This window comes from Corylus avellana, chromosome ca9, assembly GCF_901000735.1.
Source record: "Corylus avellana chromosome ca9, CavTom2PMs-1.0".
Classification (NCBI taxonomy): domain Eukaryota; kingdom Viridiplantae; phylum Streptophyta; class Magnoliopsida; order Fagales; family Betulaceae; genus Corylus; species Corylus avellana.
In genome coordinates, this window is record NC_081549.1 from 8,680,138 (window position 1) to 8,696,669 (window position 16,532).

The 16,532-nt window shown below is 35.8% G+C and overlaps 1 protein-coding gene and 1 long non-coding RNA gene across 3 annotated transcripts; both read left to right on the plus strand.

The window, feature by feature from the left end:
• Positions 1 to 7,241: 7,241 nt before the first annotated feature.
• LOC132162261 (uncharacterized) lies at positions 7,242 to 8,640 on the plus strand. Its single transcript, XM_059572521.1, has 2 exons — positions 7,242 to 7,772; positions 7,861 to 8,640. The coding sequence occupies exons 1-2, from the start codon at positions 7,242 to 7,244 to the stop codon at positions 8,638 to 8,640; spliced, it is 1,311 nt and encodes a 436-aa protein (XP_059428504.1).
• Positions 8,641 to 8,857: 217 nt separating this feature from the next.
• LOC132192349 (uncharacterized) lies at positions 8,858 to 11,137 on the plus strand. 2 transcript variants are annotated; one of them, XR_009441334.1, is made up of 3 exons: positions 8,858 to 9,282; positions 9,422 to 9,570; positions 10,868 to 11,137. It is a non-coding gene; the product is annotated as an uncharacterized LOC132192349 (long non-coding RNA). The 2 variants fall into 2 exon arrangements; XR_009441333.1 differs by having other exon boundaries at positions 8,861 to 9,078.
• The last annotated feature ends 5,395 nt before the right edge of the window (positions 11,138 to 16,532 follow it).

Here is a 16,532-nt window from a genome sequence, read left to right on the forward strand (position 1 = left end):
TTTTTTTTTTCCGAAAATTTAGTTCTTAGGTCAATTGAAATGACAATAAAATTCCTGCTGTCAAAATTTTTTACCAGTCGTTAGGTCCACTCAAAACGCACTGTTTTACCTGATTAAAATATTAATTTTTTATTAATTTAATTTTAAAAATTAAATCTAAAAATTTTAAAAGAAATTAAAAAAAAAAAAAAATGAAGGGTGGTCAGGGTGGCTTGTGGTTTGGGGTGGCCGTAAGCCACCCCATAGGGGTTGGGTGGTGGCTAGGGGTGGCGCCCTGGCCACCGCGCGACACCCCTGGCCACCTTTCAAATTTTTTTTTTCTTAAAAAAAAAATTTGTAGATTTAATTTTTCAAATTAAATTAATAAAAAATTAATATTTTAATCAAGTAAAACGGTGCGTTTTGAGTGGCCCTTGCGGCTGTTAAAAAATTGACGGCAGGAATTTTATTGTCATTTTAATTGACCCAGGGACTAAATTTTTTAAGAAAAAAAAAAAAAAAAAAACTTAAGGAGATTTAAATTTTAAAGAGTTGACTCGAGGACATATTATACATTTTCCAATAAAAATACAGAGTTGAAGTATATGGACATGCGAATTGCCACATGCTTTCATCAGAATTTGCACACTGAAAGGTGAAATTGGAATGTTGAAATGGAATAATGAGTTATTTCACATTATTCAGGTTTTATTCTGGCAATGCAAAAGTGTATTTCTTGCAAGTTCTCTCCATTTTCTACGGTTAGTGCGTTTAGAAGGGTAAAATTCTCTAAATTTTTTAGAGGGTAAAATTTTTGAACATTCCTCTTTTAAATGCATTAACTGAAAGAAATAGAGAGCATTTGAAATTAAGAGGATTATTTTCCTTTAAATGGAAATGAGTTATTTTAAAGTGACTTATTTAATGGTATCACATTGTAAATATATTGAAACGTCATTTAAAAGCTTTAAATAATGTGACATTATATATACACTACTAAATAAAATGTTAAACCTAAAATAACTCATATTTATTTTTATTTGGCGGCTAATTATCGTTTTAGCGTGTCTAAGGAAGGCTAAGGTGCCTAATCTATAAAGCCTGGACATGGTCTTGGTGCATCATCTCTTTAATGATGATGGAAAGAGTATCAATTCTCTAGTCTCACGTCATTAAAAATGTCAATACTCAAAGCTAACTTAAAATTTGAGCGTTAGAATTGAGAAACATAATTCATTTAATTAAATAGATCGAGTTAAGGCTAATTTATATAGTTTTATATCTATGTGTCAATACTATCTAAAATCGACGTGAGACATTAGAATTGTCAATTTTTTACACGACTTGAAAACCTAACATAAGCCCAACTCAAAATTAACAAATTAAAATTGAGATATCTTACTTGTTTAATCGGCTGGAGACCACGCCTTATCAAGTAGATATTAATAGTTCGAATAAAAAATAATTAATTAAATTAAAATTTTTAATTTATAAATCTTATATTCATATAACCGAAACTAATGGATCAGGATCCCCTCCTATTATTGGAAAAATTGGAGATTCTCCAATTTTCAATCCTGGCTGTCCATTTTTTATCCAACAGCCCATGCAACACCACGTGTCCCACTTAAATTAAATAATAAAATAGTATTTAATTTTTTAAAATTAATAAAATTAAAATTTAAAATTAAAAAAAAAAAAAAAAAAAACACAGGGTTGCTGGGCCAACAACCCATTTGAGTCTAGGGTGGCTTCCATGCATAGGGGGTGGCGTGACCCCTTGGGTAATTCGGCCACCCCAAAGGAATAAAAAATTGAAATTTTTTTGGCCCTTGGGGGTGGCCGAAGCCACCCCTAAACTCCGAACACCCCAGTTTTTTTTTTTATTTGATTTTAATTTTTTATTATTATTATTTTATTTTTATTTTAAAAAATTAATTAATATTTTATTATTTAATTTAAGTGAGACACGTGGTATCATATGTGCTGTTGGATGAAAATGGACAGCCAAAATTGAAAATTGGAGAATTTTCGATTCTCCCAATAATAGGAGGGAATCCTCATCCGAATCTAACATACTACCACGTTATTATATTAACTAACCGCTGATGGAAAAACAAGCATTTGTTTATTAAAAGACTCGTGAATGAGGAACGAGAACAGTCAATAGCTCTCTCGGTGAAGCTGCCTTTTTCTCTCCTTGGAGGGACTCTATGAAACGGACTCTGGTCTTTTTATTTTCTGTGCGCTCATAGATATTTCACAAGTCTTCATTGTCTTTCCATCTTAGTTATTTGTCTGCTTGGATTCCTTATTATGGCTGATAACCAAATCTCTCAAGATGATCTGCAAATCCTTATTGAAGAAACCGCTGCTTTGGGCTGGGACAATCCGGAGCAGCTTGAAGTTCTGAAGGAAGCTCCACCTCACCAAGAAGCATTTGCAATCTTGGGTAGGTTACTCACGTTGAAACCTGTTAATTCACAACTGGTCAGGTCTACTCTAGCTTCAGCCTAGAGTTTTCCTGCCCCCTTGGCTATGGAAGTCATGGCTCCAAATATGTTTTTATTTGCTGTTCCAAAGAAGTGTCACATGGAGCGTATTCTTCAGCAAGGACCATGAAATATTAGAGGTTCTCTTCTTCTTCTTCACCCTTGGTCTCCTGTTTTAGCCATTAATGAAGTTGTGCTTACCTTCTGTCCATTTTGGGTACAAATTCATGGTCTTCCTATGCAAAATATGACTACTCGTAATGCAATAATGATTGGTAAAGCTCTTAGTTCTTTGCTGGAAGTGGAAAATTGTACCACTATGGGTCATATTTGTAGGCAGCATTTAAGGATTAAGGTTGATCTCAACACCTCGAAACCTTTAGTCCCTGGCTTCCACATTCCTCGTACTGGTAAAGACACATTGTGGGTTAATTTTAAATATGAGAGGTTGGCAAATTATTGCACTATCTGTAGATTAATTGGCCATAAGAAACTTTTTTGTCCTGCTTCACCATCCTCAAATCCTCACACTAGATACGGTATATCTCTCAAAGAAACGTCTTTTTTAAGTTTGAGGGTTGTTTCTGCTTCTTCAGGGAGTACTTTTGGTTCTGGGTTGTCTTCAGAGGGACAAGGTATCCATTCTGAAGCTTCTGGTACGGCCTCTTATGGTGGTGAGTCCACTCGGTTGAAGATAATTCCAAGAAATCCCATGCATCAACTTGTTGTCCAAGATTCAAATTTCTCTCGAGAATCTGCCCCATTGTCAACAAAGGCTGTAGGCAAGCAACACGTTGGCCACTTTCAAAACTCTACTGGGTGTTGTGGATCTCCTTCATCCACATCATCAGAGGCCAGCTTTTCTCCTTCATCTGATGCAACACGTACAACTATTATTGACAAGGTTAAGGCTCCTCTCATTAATGCCCATCCTCTAAATTCAAACCTACAATATCCTATCATCAATGCTGCAAATTTTCCTCTTCAATATTATTATGGTTATGCTTCACCTTATCTCATGGATTCACCTATTACCAATATCCAAGAAATTTCAGTGCCCATGTATATTCCCTTGCAGCCCACTACCACTATTGGGCCTCCTGATTTTCATTTCTCAAATATGCCAAAGCCAGTTTTTATTAAGCCAACCATATCTTCTGTTGGGTCTCCTATAATATAGTCACCTAACTTATCAAGGCCGGTTTCTTCAAAGACCAATTTCTCTACTGTTGGGTCTCCTGAATCTTATTCCTCGAATATTGCAAGGCCGGTCTTAAATATTTTAACCCATCTCCACGGTTGGACCTCCTAAACCTCACTTTCCTAACGCAACAAGGCCAGTTTCAACCAAACCACATATCCCCACTGTTGGGCCTATCAGATTCCCTCAACCTTTCACTTTTAGCCCAAAACAAAATCCCAACCGAAAATCCACTCAACAATCTACCCACTTCACACGTTTTCATCCATACCCACCAAAAACATCTCCTCCTACCACCTGTCCATTTCGATCCCCTGCACCTCCCCTTCAACAATCTCCTTTTCATCTCCCAGATACTCATGTCCCTCATTTAGCCCTTGACTTGAAATTGGTGGCCAAAAATAAGAAAAAGAGGGTGGTTTTTGTGGACTTTGGTGAAGACTTAGCAGGCTCTCTAAAAAAATCCAAGCAACTTCCTATTCCTCAGTATGACTCTTTTACCGTATGGAAATGGCTGCATTATCGTTGGCTTTGCTCAAAAGCTCGGTTGTGACAATGGGTCTTTTTACAACTTTTTTGCACAGCCCTCTCTCTTCAGCTATGAGTGACCACTGTCCCACCCAAGGCATGCGGATTTCTATAAGTGAAAGCTCTTTCTCTACTATTGAACAGGGAGGTCCCTTGGCTCAGTCTCGGTTGAGTCAGACTGCTTCTCTAACCCCTTCTCAAGCTACTGGGAATATTTCTGCTTTTGGCAGTTCCTCTACCATGTCTTTTGGAGCTAGGACTGTTACTGCCTTACAAGCTGTCAATCCGGATCTCTCCCACAGGTATTATCGGGCTTTACATGGAACCAGGAGCTCTGGAAAAGCTACTTAGGCTGATGGGGACTTTGTTAGAGATGCTGTGGAGGTTCATTCTTCTGATGTTGTTAGTCCTAAGGGAGCGGGTCTGCCTAGGCCCTCTCCCAAGATATGATTTTCCTTACTTGGAATTGCAGAGGCTTATCCCGTGCCTCTGCAATTTGTAATTTACGGGCAAAGGTTAGAAAACGTTCACCTGATGTAATTTTTCTTTCTGAAACTAAGACTAAACCGTATGATGCTACTATTATACTTATTAGGCTTGATTTCTTTTTGATGTCCCATGTTCCTCATTCTGGCTCTAGAGTAGGACTTTTGTTAGCTTGGCGTTTTGGTGTTGAACTTGAATGTTTTCTTTCCAATATAAATACAATAAGTGCTTGGTGGTACTCTGATCCTCCTCATAAACCTTGGATATTGTCTTGTATTTATGGCTCTCCTTATAGTACTCATAAATTTAAATTATGGGAATCTCTGAATACTGTGGGTAAAGATTTTTCTGGGGCTTGGTTGTGTATTGGAGACTTCAATATGATTTTGAATCAATCGGAAAAACAAGGTGGACGCCCATTTGCTAGTTCTTCCAATGATTTTTTTTCACTCTTTTATGGATTCATACGGCATGGTTGATTTATGTTTTTCTGGTAATGCATTCACTTGGTCTAATAATAGACAGGGTCATCACAATATTAAAGAGCGATTGGATAGAGGTATTGCTTCTACTAATTGGATTCATCAATTTCCAACTTTCTCTCTTCACCATTTGCCTGCGCATGCTTTTGATCATAATCCTCTATTGCTACACACTTCTATGGATTCTTCCACATTACCTTGTCCATTTAGATTTGAAGAATTTTGGACTAGAGATCCATCTTGTGAATCAGTTATAGCTATGGCTTGGGATTATGTCTTGAATGGTTCTCCAGCTTTTATTTTATCTAAATGTTTGAAATCTTCAAAAGCTACTCTCAAGAGTTGGAATATAATGCACTTTGGTAACGTACAAAAAAAATATTACAGCAACTCTTGGAAAGCTGGATGTTATCCAACAAGCTTCTCCTTCGCTTCAGAATCATTTTGAGGAGTTGTCGCTTAAGAAAGTGCTCAATGATCTTTTGGAAAAAGAGGAAATTCTTTGGAAAAATAAGTCTCGTGAACTTTGGTTGACTTGCAAAGATTTAAATACCAAATTTTTTCATACCTCTACTGTCATAAAGCGAAGGCGCAATGCTATAAATTTCCTTAAGGTCCATTCCGGTACTTGGATTTCTGATCGTAATGCTATTGGGAATTGCTTCACGAATCATTTCAAAACATTATTCTCCTTTTCAAGCCCTATTATTTTTGATGACATGCTATCTTTATTTGATAGCGTTATTTCGGAAGGGGACAATCAAATGTTATGCAATATTCCTTTAAAACAAGAAATCTATACTGTTCTTTCCAGTATTGGGTCAACCAAAGCCCCTAGACTCGATGACTTTACTGCTCTTTCTATTAGAAATACTGGCATATTGTGAAAGAGATGGTTCTCCAAAGTATATGGGATTTCTTTTCACACAATCATCTTTTGAGTGAACAAAATCATACTTTTATTGCTCTTGTCCCGAAGCAGCTTGGTCCTTTTTCTGTGAATCATTTTCGGCCTATTAGCCTGTGCAATATCATTTACAAGATTATCTCTAAGATATTGGCTAATAGGTTTAAATCTTTGTTTCCTAGTATAATCTCTCCTTATCAATCTGCATTTGTGCCTGCAAGAAATATTCAAGATAATTCTATTTTAGCTCATGAGCACCTTCATACTCTTAAATCAAAACAAGGACAAGGTGGTCTCATGGCGGTTAAGATTGATATGGAGAAAGCTTTTGACTGGATGGAATGAAATTTTCTTCTAGCTATTTTATTCAAATTGGACTTTCACCCAATTTGGATAAATTGGATTCGTATATGTATTTCTTCCACGACATTCTCCATAATGATTAATGGCAGTCATTTTGGGTTCTTTGCTCCAGCTAGAGGTTTACGACAGGGAGATCCTTTATCTCCTTTTCTTTTTATACTGGGTACTGAAGTTATTTCACGACTTTTTCATCAACAGGAATCTTTGGGCTTACTCAAAGGAATCCGGATTGGTCGTTCTTGTGCTCCTATTACCCATATTTTATTTACTGATGATTTGATCGTTTTTGCTAAAGCCACTTCCACTGAAGCATCTCGAATCAAATCCTATCTCGATCAATATTGCAGCTGGTCTGGTCAAAAGGTTAACATCTCAAAATCCTTTATTCACTTCAGCAAAAATACGGCGGCTGCCACTCGGACAGGCATCCATAATATTCTTCCATTTAATTTTAAACCATCATCTTTTGTGGCTATCTATCTAGGGCTTCCTTTTCTCATGAGTCGTTCGAAATCAGCGAACTTTCAGTTTTTATTAGATAGGGTTGTGGGTAAAGTTGATGGTTGGCGTGCAAAAACTCTGTCTCAAGCAGGAAGATCATGCTTATTACATCTACAGCGTCTACTATTTCTTCTTATGCGATAGGTACTTTTCTTCTCCCCAATACCATTTGCCATAAGCTAGAAAAAATCTTTAAGGATTTTTGGTGGGGATTCCCAAAAGGTAAATCTCGAAATCTCTCTCTAAAATCTTGGAGTTCAATTTGCTTACCCCGTCAGGCAAGTGGTTTGGGTTTTAGGCTAATGAAAGATGTCAATCTTGCTCTGATTGCTAAACTTGGTTGGAAAATATTTTCAAACTTTGACTCTCTCTGGGTTCGACAACTCTCGGCGAAGTATATTAAATATGGAAACTTCTTTTCTTCACCAATCGCACCCTCAGCTTCATGGTTATGGAAAGGAATTCAAAAGAGCAAGCCTCTTTTGCTTTCTGGAGCTTGTCTTCAAGTAGCAAAAACATCATCGCTTCCTATGTGGACTTCTGCTTGGATTCCCATTATGAAAGACTTCAAACCAGTTCCGAGGTTTCCTTGTAATAGAATTCAGCCTTCTTTGTGTATTTCTGACCTGCTTCAACAATCTTCATTGCAATGGAATCTGTCTACGATATCAGCTATTTTCGATCAAGCCACTGTTGCAGAAATTTTGAAGATCAAAATCTCCTTGAATCCAATACCACAATATCTCTGGACTCCTTCTTGCTCAGGAAAATTTACTTCACATTCGGCTTATCTCTTCATCATTAATGCTCGTTCTCTCCTAGTTTCTATTCAGGTTCCCTCCTCTTTTTGGAAATCTATTTGGAGGTTAAATCTGAATGATTGGTTGAGACTTTTTCTTTGGAATATTCTCCCAACAATAGCTAGATTGGATGAGTTTTTTGCCCCCAAATAATTCCTTGAACCATTGCCCTTTATGCAAATCTGCTTTGGATTCGCTGCAACATCTATTTTTCAATTGCATCTTTGCTCGAGTTGTGGGGCGGAATTCTTTTTGGCCTCTTGACTCTTCTGCTCTAAACTTCTCAAACATGGTTGATTGGATAAATGTGATTCTTTCTCCTAGTATATCTCTAGCCATTCCACCAGCTGATCATCATAAATTCCAGATCTTTACTTCTGTACCATGTGATCTTTTATGGTTCTATCGCAACAAAGCCTATCATGAGGGGAAAATTGTTGATGCTCGTTCCATCTCTACCCATATCAACAAAATTACTTTGGAACATTTTCATGCATGGAATATTACGTCTTCTCTCACAAAAGAAATTTGGACTCCTCCATCTGTGACTTGGTTTAAGATTAACTTTGTTACAGCCATTAAAGATTCTTTTTCTGTTCAAGCAGTGGTCTGTCGAGATTCCAATGGCACTATTATTCGGATTCTCTCTCAAATTAGTCTGGCTTGTCTTTCTAATTATGGGGAAGCTCTTGCAGCTCAATTGGCAGTTTCTCTAGCTTCTTCACTTCATATTGGTAAATTTATTATAGAAGGCGATTCCCAAGTTGTCATTCTGGCTCTCCAGCAGCCCGCTCTTTCTCTTGATCGGTGGATTTCTTCCATTATTTCGGATACCATTGACTCTATCCCAGCATTTTCCTTTGGGGAAGTTAGGAAAGTCACCAGAAATGCAAACTTCTAAGCCTATTATGCAACACGTTGGGCCGCTGCAAGGAAATTTTCTGGCTGCATTCCCTGTCACTTTACTTCTTTTAGCTCGGTTCCTATTGCCCGTGGGATCCTCCAAACTTTTTATTGCTTTCCTAGTTTGTAGTTTTTTCTTTTCTTGTTTGTTGCTTTTTTATGTACTAAAAAAAAAAAACCTAAAAACTAACCGCTGATGGAGATGACTAGCATGGTCTTGTGCAAGAAGAACACACAAATCGAGAATTTTTTTCTCCGTTTTGCCCCTAACCTGGTAACCCACTTTTACTAAAATACCCCCCCCACGAATACTCCTTGTCCGTCCAAAATCAACCTAGGTTATGGTTCTGGGTTTTGTTTTCTCAATCGTTCGTTCTCGGACTTAGAAGCTGGTCTGCGGGCTTTAAAGAGAAATTTTTTGTCGGTGTTTCGAGAGGTTTGTGTTCAATTTTGAGCCCTGATGCCACGGTGACTGGGTGCAACTCTTCATTTTTTGAAACTCTGCATAGCACTTGTTTGATGAAATGGGCGCGAGAATCTCGAATCTGATTCCTGTCATTATGCTTATTTCTACTGAAGTGGGTTTGCTTGGAATATAGCTCATTGCTTGATCTGATGACTCAATTGCTTTCTTTTGTTTGTAATATATCCGAACTAGTCTTGAAGTTGTTGGGTGTCATTTCGTTTTTGTGGGCTATTGTTATTATAGTTTCCTTTTTTGTTTTCAATTTTTTAATATGTAAATCGATGATTTCTCAACCATGAACTCGTGATTGCAGGGCTAAAGTCTTAATAAGAAATAAAGATGCCGCATAGAACCCGACCTATGACAGCCCTTTTGGTGTTTACTGGACTTAATGTCGCTCTAGTGTCAACCATAACTCCTGTCTATGATTTCGTGTGCTTCCTTCCTTATTGGGAAAGAAGGGTATGTTATTTATAATCATTCTCTTTCTCTATTAGCTACTGTGGTACAGATTTTTTATCTTCACAAAGTACTGTTGTAGTGCTATAAACAACTTTTCTTTTTTGCTTTTTTCGGAACAGAGATGAAACGATTTTGGTTGAGTGGGGGGGTTTGGTTCAACTGCCAAATCTGGTTTATTAGAATGTTGTTTAAAAGAATTGTGGTTAATTTTGTCATCATACTCTTGGTAGGTAGCAGGTTTGAGGTTTTGGTGTAAGAGATTTGGGAAAAACCTTGGTAATTTTTGTTCACTGGTTGCTGAAGTATGACATCTTTACGGATAGGTCCACAATGGGCATGATGGGGTTAATAATTGTTTCATTTATACTAGAAAAAGGCTTTGAAGGCAGTTGAAAATGTCTAAGAATGTGCTTAGTTCTACGAATTGGGCCTGCCCTATCCTGCATCTCAAATCAAATCAAATCATCTCAAATCAAATCTTATTTGGACAAATGATGTTCTGGGTTGCTAACATGTACATTTTGTTTAGACTTCAACAGCAAGCAGTTTAGTGGTAAAATGGAACTGAAAATTTGGAAGATCATGTAGTTAGAGTGCACTAAGGATAAAACAAAATCTTTGTTGTGATATGTGTTGTGTGAGGATTAAATAGGAATAGGAATGAGGTAAAATAATATGAAATTCACTGTTGGCTAAGCAATTTCAGTAGTTGGTTTCAGAACTCTCGAGAGCAAAATACTCATAAACAATACAAAACGTGATGTTTCTTTTGGTAAGAGGCTAAATCAACAGCTTTCAAGATTTCTTCTTGGTCCAAAATGCCTAAGGATAGCCTTGCTAATTTGTTGTAATTAAGGAATTTCAGGCCCACTGTGCACGTAAAAGTTCTCTATAGTGAAGTTAAGATCAGCCGACAGGTTAAGCATAGCGTCCTCTCTTCTTCTTGCCCTTATGATAGTATCCTATGATTTGCCAGCCAGAGTCGAAAGCATGTGCTGGACTCTTTTTTCCCAGCTATAGAAATTCTTAGAACACAAGAAGTTGAAAGCATGTCGTGGACTCTTTTTTTGTTTAAAGCATTATTCAATGCTTCGAGTCTCTGAACATGCTGCCACTTTTTGAAACTTATACAAACTACAAACCAATGTAATTGTGTAGGTGGAAATATGTTCTTACATAGGACTGTGCATGTGCTTATAGGTTTTGGCGTGTCAAATGAAGAGATTTGTCTGTGCTTGATTCATTGATTCAGGTATTAGGTTGGCTATCCAGCTTATTATCTTGTTACTTGTTGCAGAGAGAACGATGTCGTCAAGAACGTGAAGTTGTTTTAGCAAAGGGGTCCTAGCCAAAATAAAAGGATCTATAAGGTAAGAAGGATAGGAGGCACAAAGAAGATTTCTATGAGTACCTATAGATTTTCTCATTTATATTCTGTATATTTTAGTGTTGGGGTATGTGTGGGATAGCACATCAAAGATTTGCAGGAAATCATGGTTGATCTGTCTCTATTGAACAGTTTTCTTTATGTTCCATCTAGGCATTGCAATACAAGCTTTTCATTCAATCTTTCTGGATTTAAATGGGCTAAATATAGCTACCTTTTGTGGGAAAAGTCTTCTTTTGAATATGGTTGAAAGCTGCAGGGAGCTGAAATAATTCAATTTTGTTGTATAATATTTTGATTTCATCTAACCTAAGAATGGCATAGGCCGGTATGGAATGCAATTAGGAAGGTACCCCACAAAAAATAAAAATAAAAATAAAAGAAAAAAAGAAAGAAAAATCCCCACCTACCACACTAACATTGAGGCACCCACTTTTTTCTGAAGTAAAATAGAAGAATGCAGTGCACTGAGCAAGTGAGCATAGTCAGGTTCATGGTACTCAATAATTCGTCTTACACACTAACTGTTTGTTTAATCAGTGTAGGGGGTGAGTAGAGCAAATTATGGAACTTCTCTGATGATATTCTTTGTGAATAAAGCCCTTGTCCTAGGGCATTTTGAACTTCTGAGGCTTTACGACTTCCTCTATCTAAGATATCATAATTGGTTCATTTTTTATTGTTAAATGTACATGCTAGATCATATAAATATAAGCATAACATGAACATGTTCTCATAATCTGTAAACTAAACGTGCAAATTGGGTTTTTTTTTTTTTTTTTTCCCCAAATCCTACTCAAAGACTGGAAAAATAAATGTAAAATTGTTTTTACAGTACTCTGTTTATTACATGGGTAAACCACACTTCTCTCTCACAATTAGGGCTCTAAACAAATAGAACAGCTCACAAACAAGCTTGGATAGAACATAAATACAAAATTAAAATCAATTATCAAACGAGACATACCTGTATAAATTGGCTCGACTTAATTTAGGCTTGTGAACATAGCTCGTATAAGCTTGACTAGATTTGTTAAGCTCGTTCATATATATTAACATAAGGAGAAAATGTTCTAGAGATCCTTGAGGCATCACTTTTTATCAAATCACCCTCTAAACTTTAAAAAACTCCTTAAGGTTAAAACTGTTATCAAATAGATCATTTTGTCTACCTTTTATTAAAAATTATAACGATACTGCTTCCCCATACCCAATCGAAAGGTGACACATGTCCCCTTTAATAAAAAAGAAAAAAGAAAAAAGAAAAACAAACTATATACTAGCCAATTGCCTACTATAATCTAATATAGGGTACATGACCATAAATTAGTCAATTCCTCGACATAATCCATTCTAGGGCGCATGACCATAAACTGGTCAATTGCCTAATGCAATCTAATATGGAGTACATGACTATATATCGGCCAATTGCCCAATATAATAAGAGCTATAGATTATCGGTAAGAGCGTTTTGTGAGCCTGATTCACAGATTTTTTGTCATAATAAATTACCTACATCACAACTCTCACCAATTACACTATGATCCAGTTGTAGGCCTTTGCTTGCGTTGTCTAGCGAGATCACTACTCAACTTTTCCACACCTCAGAATTCAACTAAAAAGTTCCATTAAGTTATCACAACCGTGCCAACTATTTTCATCTAAACACCGAAGGCGCCAACCGTGTACAGTGCACGCAAGAGTTGCTGCCTACTCTGCAACGAGACCTCAAAGGTGCCAGCTGCATCGTAACACAAGGAAAGAAGGCAAGGTGACCAGGTGAAAGGTCAGCAGAACTGTAGTCGTTCAACAGTCTTATGACCGTGCAACAATGACCCTTTAATGATGACACATATTGATCCAATGTCAACTGCGTTCGTTGAAGGATGGATAGTTATGGTAGACCCATTTTAATGAACTTTAGAACAAAATCTTGATTTGGTTCGGGTTGACCTCTAGGATCATGCCACATGGACTAGAGAGTAAATAAAAACTAATCCTCAACAACCCTTACCAAACAACGAGGGGCTCCACTATACTCCGCCTATTAGCCTTTATACTAAAAATTAGTATTAACTTCATCCAGGTTCTTAATAATATTATTTTACCGTAGGGTTTTTAAATCCTAACCATTATTTTTAAATTCATTAATTCAAAACATTACTTGCATACCTTAAAAATGCCATGAGTTGATGAAATAACTACTGAAATGCTAAACTCTGAATCATTTAATTTAAAAGTACTAGTTATGATTTAAGTAGAATTATCCTAAAAATTTAGAAGATTAGATCTTTTGTGTGCAAAACTCGTTTAATAAAAGTGTATAATATCAAAAAAAATTGAATTCTATCATGTAAGAATTACGTAAGTTTATACGAAATAGGCGGATACCTGTTCTTATTCCGCATTTGCACTCGGTAGTAAACGGATTTTCGCAAAATCCGCCAATAACCACAGCCCGTGTGCGGTTCTTTTTTGTACTAATCGTTTGTGACATATGGTTTGCATTCTGGATTTTTTTTTTTAACTATGAACTTCATTTATATGAATTTATTATTTTTAAAAGTACAAACTGAAGTATAAACTAATTACTTATAAATTGTAGTACGAAAATACAAACTGAAGTATAAACATTAAAGTTTAAACCCATGTGAACAAGAGGACAACGAATGCAAAAAAAGATACAGCTGATCAACTTGAATGATGAATCCGCGATATCTGTACATGACCCAAACGTGTGGGTCCGAATTGATCCTACCATACCAACCGGATCAAGCTTGACCCGACTCGTTAAATGCAAAGTCCTAGTCCGTACAGAAGTGCATGCCACGTGTCCAAATAAAAATGCACGCTCGTGTGGTGGCGCGTGCGAGTGGGGATGGCGATTGATTGAGCTTAAATAGAAGAATCAAATCTTGGGACCCTAGCACTTGGTTTGATTCACGCTTTGTCATGTGCTCTCTACGATTTCCCACTCGCATGTGCACTTGTCCCTCCTTTGCTTTCTCTATCCGCGGCCACCCTCTTCCCCTGCTTCGCCACCACACCATTACTCCCTCTGTTGCCTCGTGACATGGCATGCATTATCATATTGATTCCTTCGCATCAAAGCCGTTCAAATGGATGTTGCCTTGTGCAAGTGAAGCAGAGATAAACGAGTGTACAAGAAAGGGGTTGTTATTAACCGCTTAATAATTTCTAACCGTATAATCACTTTTGTATGAGCAGATGACGATGCCAGTTTTAATAAAACATTAATAGACGTTTATTTCAAAACCAGTAACTGCTTATGGCGATACGGTTGCAGTTAGAGACAATAACCGTTTGTCTGATAGGAGGAATGATAGGTACCAAATTTATTTGTCAAGCTTAAGTTCAACTTTTGCCCTTCTTTTTTTTTTAATTTTTTTTTAATTTTTAAAAAAAGCTAAATATCAAATGAAAAAAATGTGTGGAGGAATAATATCTATTTTTGGTTTTTCTTTTATTTGGTATTTTAAAAAAAATACAAAATGATATTTTTATGAAGAAAAATATATATAATTTTCATTTTTTTTTTAAAAAATACCAAATAAAAGAATGACAAAAAATAGATATTATTGCTTCAGACATTTTTTTCATTTGTTATTTAGTTTTTTTAAAAAAATAAAAATAAAAAAACGAGGCAAAAGTTGGACTTAAGTTGGACAAATAAGTTGAAACTCTATCATTTTTCGTCTGATAACTACTACTCATACTCGAATTCAACATGAATCCAATACATTACAGTTGATGAGTATGGTCCGTTTAATTAAATAAGTCAGATTATAGTTGACCTATAAAAGTTATACTCCTTGCCTCGACCCGACCTAAACCTGACATGGGACATAAAAACTGACAATGTTCATGTTTATACTTCAACATAATATAAATTTGACACGTAAACCCAAATTATCACCTCGATGCCCTTAACTACTAGTATGGTAATACTGATAGTTGGGATTAAAGGGAAAGGAGTATGTAGCCGTTGGAGTTATATGTGTGTAGGACAGAGAGAGAAGGGGTCCAGCTGAACAAGTCTAACCAAAAGAATGGTCCCCTTGGCTTGGTCTTGATTGGTACTATAACCGATTTGATACAAAGTTTATTGCCAAATGTTTTTGTTGGGTGAGGATAAATTCATTTTCGTTTTGGAGTAAAAGCCAAAGTTAGAGGAATTAGAAAACAAAATTGATATTCCCCCTTCTTTTCTTTATCTTTTTCTTGGTTGAAATTCAAATTTCATTATTCAATTTTTGGCAACTTGAAACTTGATGAAATGATTCCATCAATCATTCTAAAAATCCTTTGCTGGGTTTGATTTGCTCTTTGTCTTTTTAAGGCCAGCTGAGAATGCACCCTACATTATTAGGGGTTAACTTTTATTGGCATGATTCATAAATCAATTTTTTATAATGGGGTTTTTAATGAGTAATACTACAAATCTCTCTTGTGTCCTTTCAAGAATGATGTGGTTGTTAAAATTATAATTGGATTTGTAATTGATAATTATTGAATTCTGATCAAATAGTAATTTTAAGAGCTACATCATTTTTGGGGGACACAAAAAGGACTTCTAGAATTGCTAGTCTCTAATGAGTAGCTCAATTAGCTCGAGATCACGCATTATAAAGTGAAGGTCACTAGTTCAAATTTTTCTATCTTTTTTCTCTTGCCTTGTGTGGATAAGTCAAAAATAAAGAAGAAAAGGTGGAGGGGAGAAATAATTGGGATAATCGATAACTCTCTATGCGCAGTCATAAAATATTACAATTCCGTCTTATCCTCAAATTAATATTTTCTTAATTTAGAAAATAAAATTCGGGGTGTTACATCTCGTGGGTCAATTTTCCTAAAATAGTAATTTTTCAAATTGAATGTTTTGTGAATTGGGAAACCCATTTAAATTTCTACCCATCTTAATGCTACAACTATAAAAATATGTAATCTCACTCCTAATTGATGCCTAAATAACCAATTAAATCAATCATAAAGGGGTTTTAGGGCTAGGTATATCACCTGGCTTGCAACCAACCACCCCCAACTGAAGTAGTGACTTGTGGCCACCTCAAGTTATTTTTTGCCCATTAGTTTTTAATTTAGAATGGTATAATAGTCTTTTAATGTATTTTTGTTATTTATTTGAAGGAAAACCAGAAGTTTTACATTTAAAATATTTGTAAACTCAGATATTAAATTGACTAAATTTGGAGCTCAGGTAAAATATAAAAATAAAAAAGACTTTCGTAGCTTACATTAATTTGCTTTGGCATTAAATCTTAAATAATAAAATCAAGGACACAAATTTTTTTCAAACTGGTTTAAAGAAAATTTTATTTAACCTACTTTAATAAGTGACAACAAGTGTCGTTCAACATTTTTTTATTTTTAAAAAATTAATGTTTGAGTTCATAGAGATTAGTGCAATGACAATAAATGACTATTAAAATATTAAAAAAAACATATCAAATATAACACTTGTCACTTATAGGAGTATGTTCTTCCAAACTGAAAAATATCTGTCCTATAATCAATGGGTACTAGAAATTGAGATTTA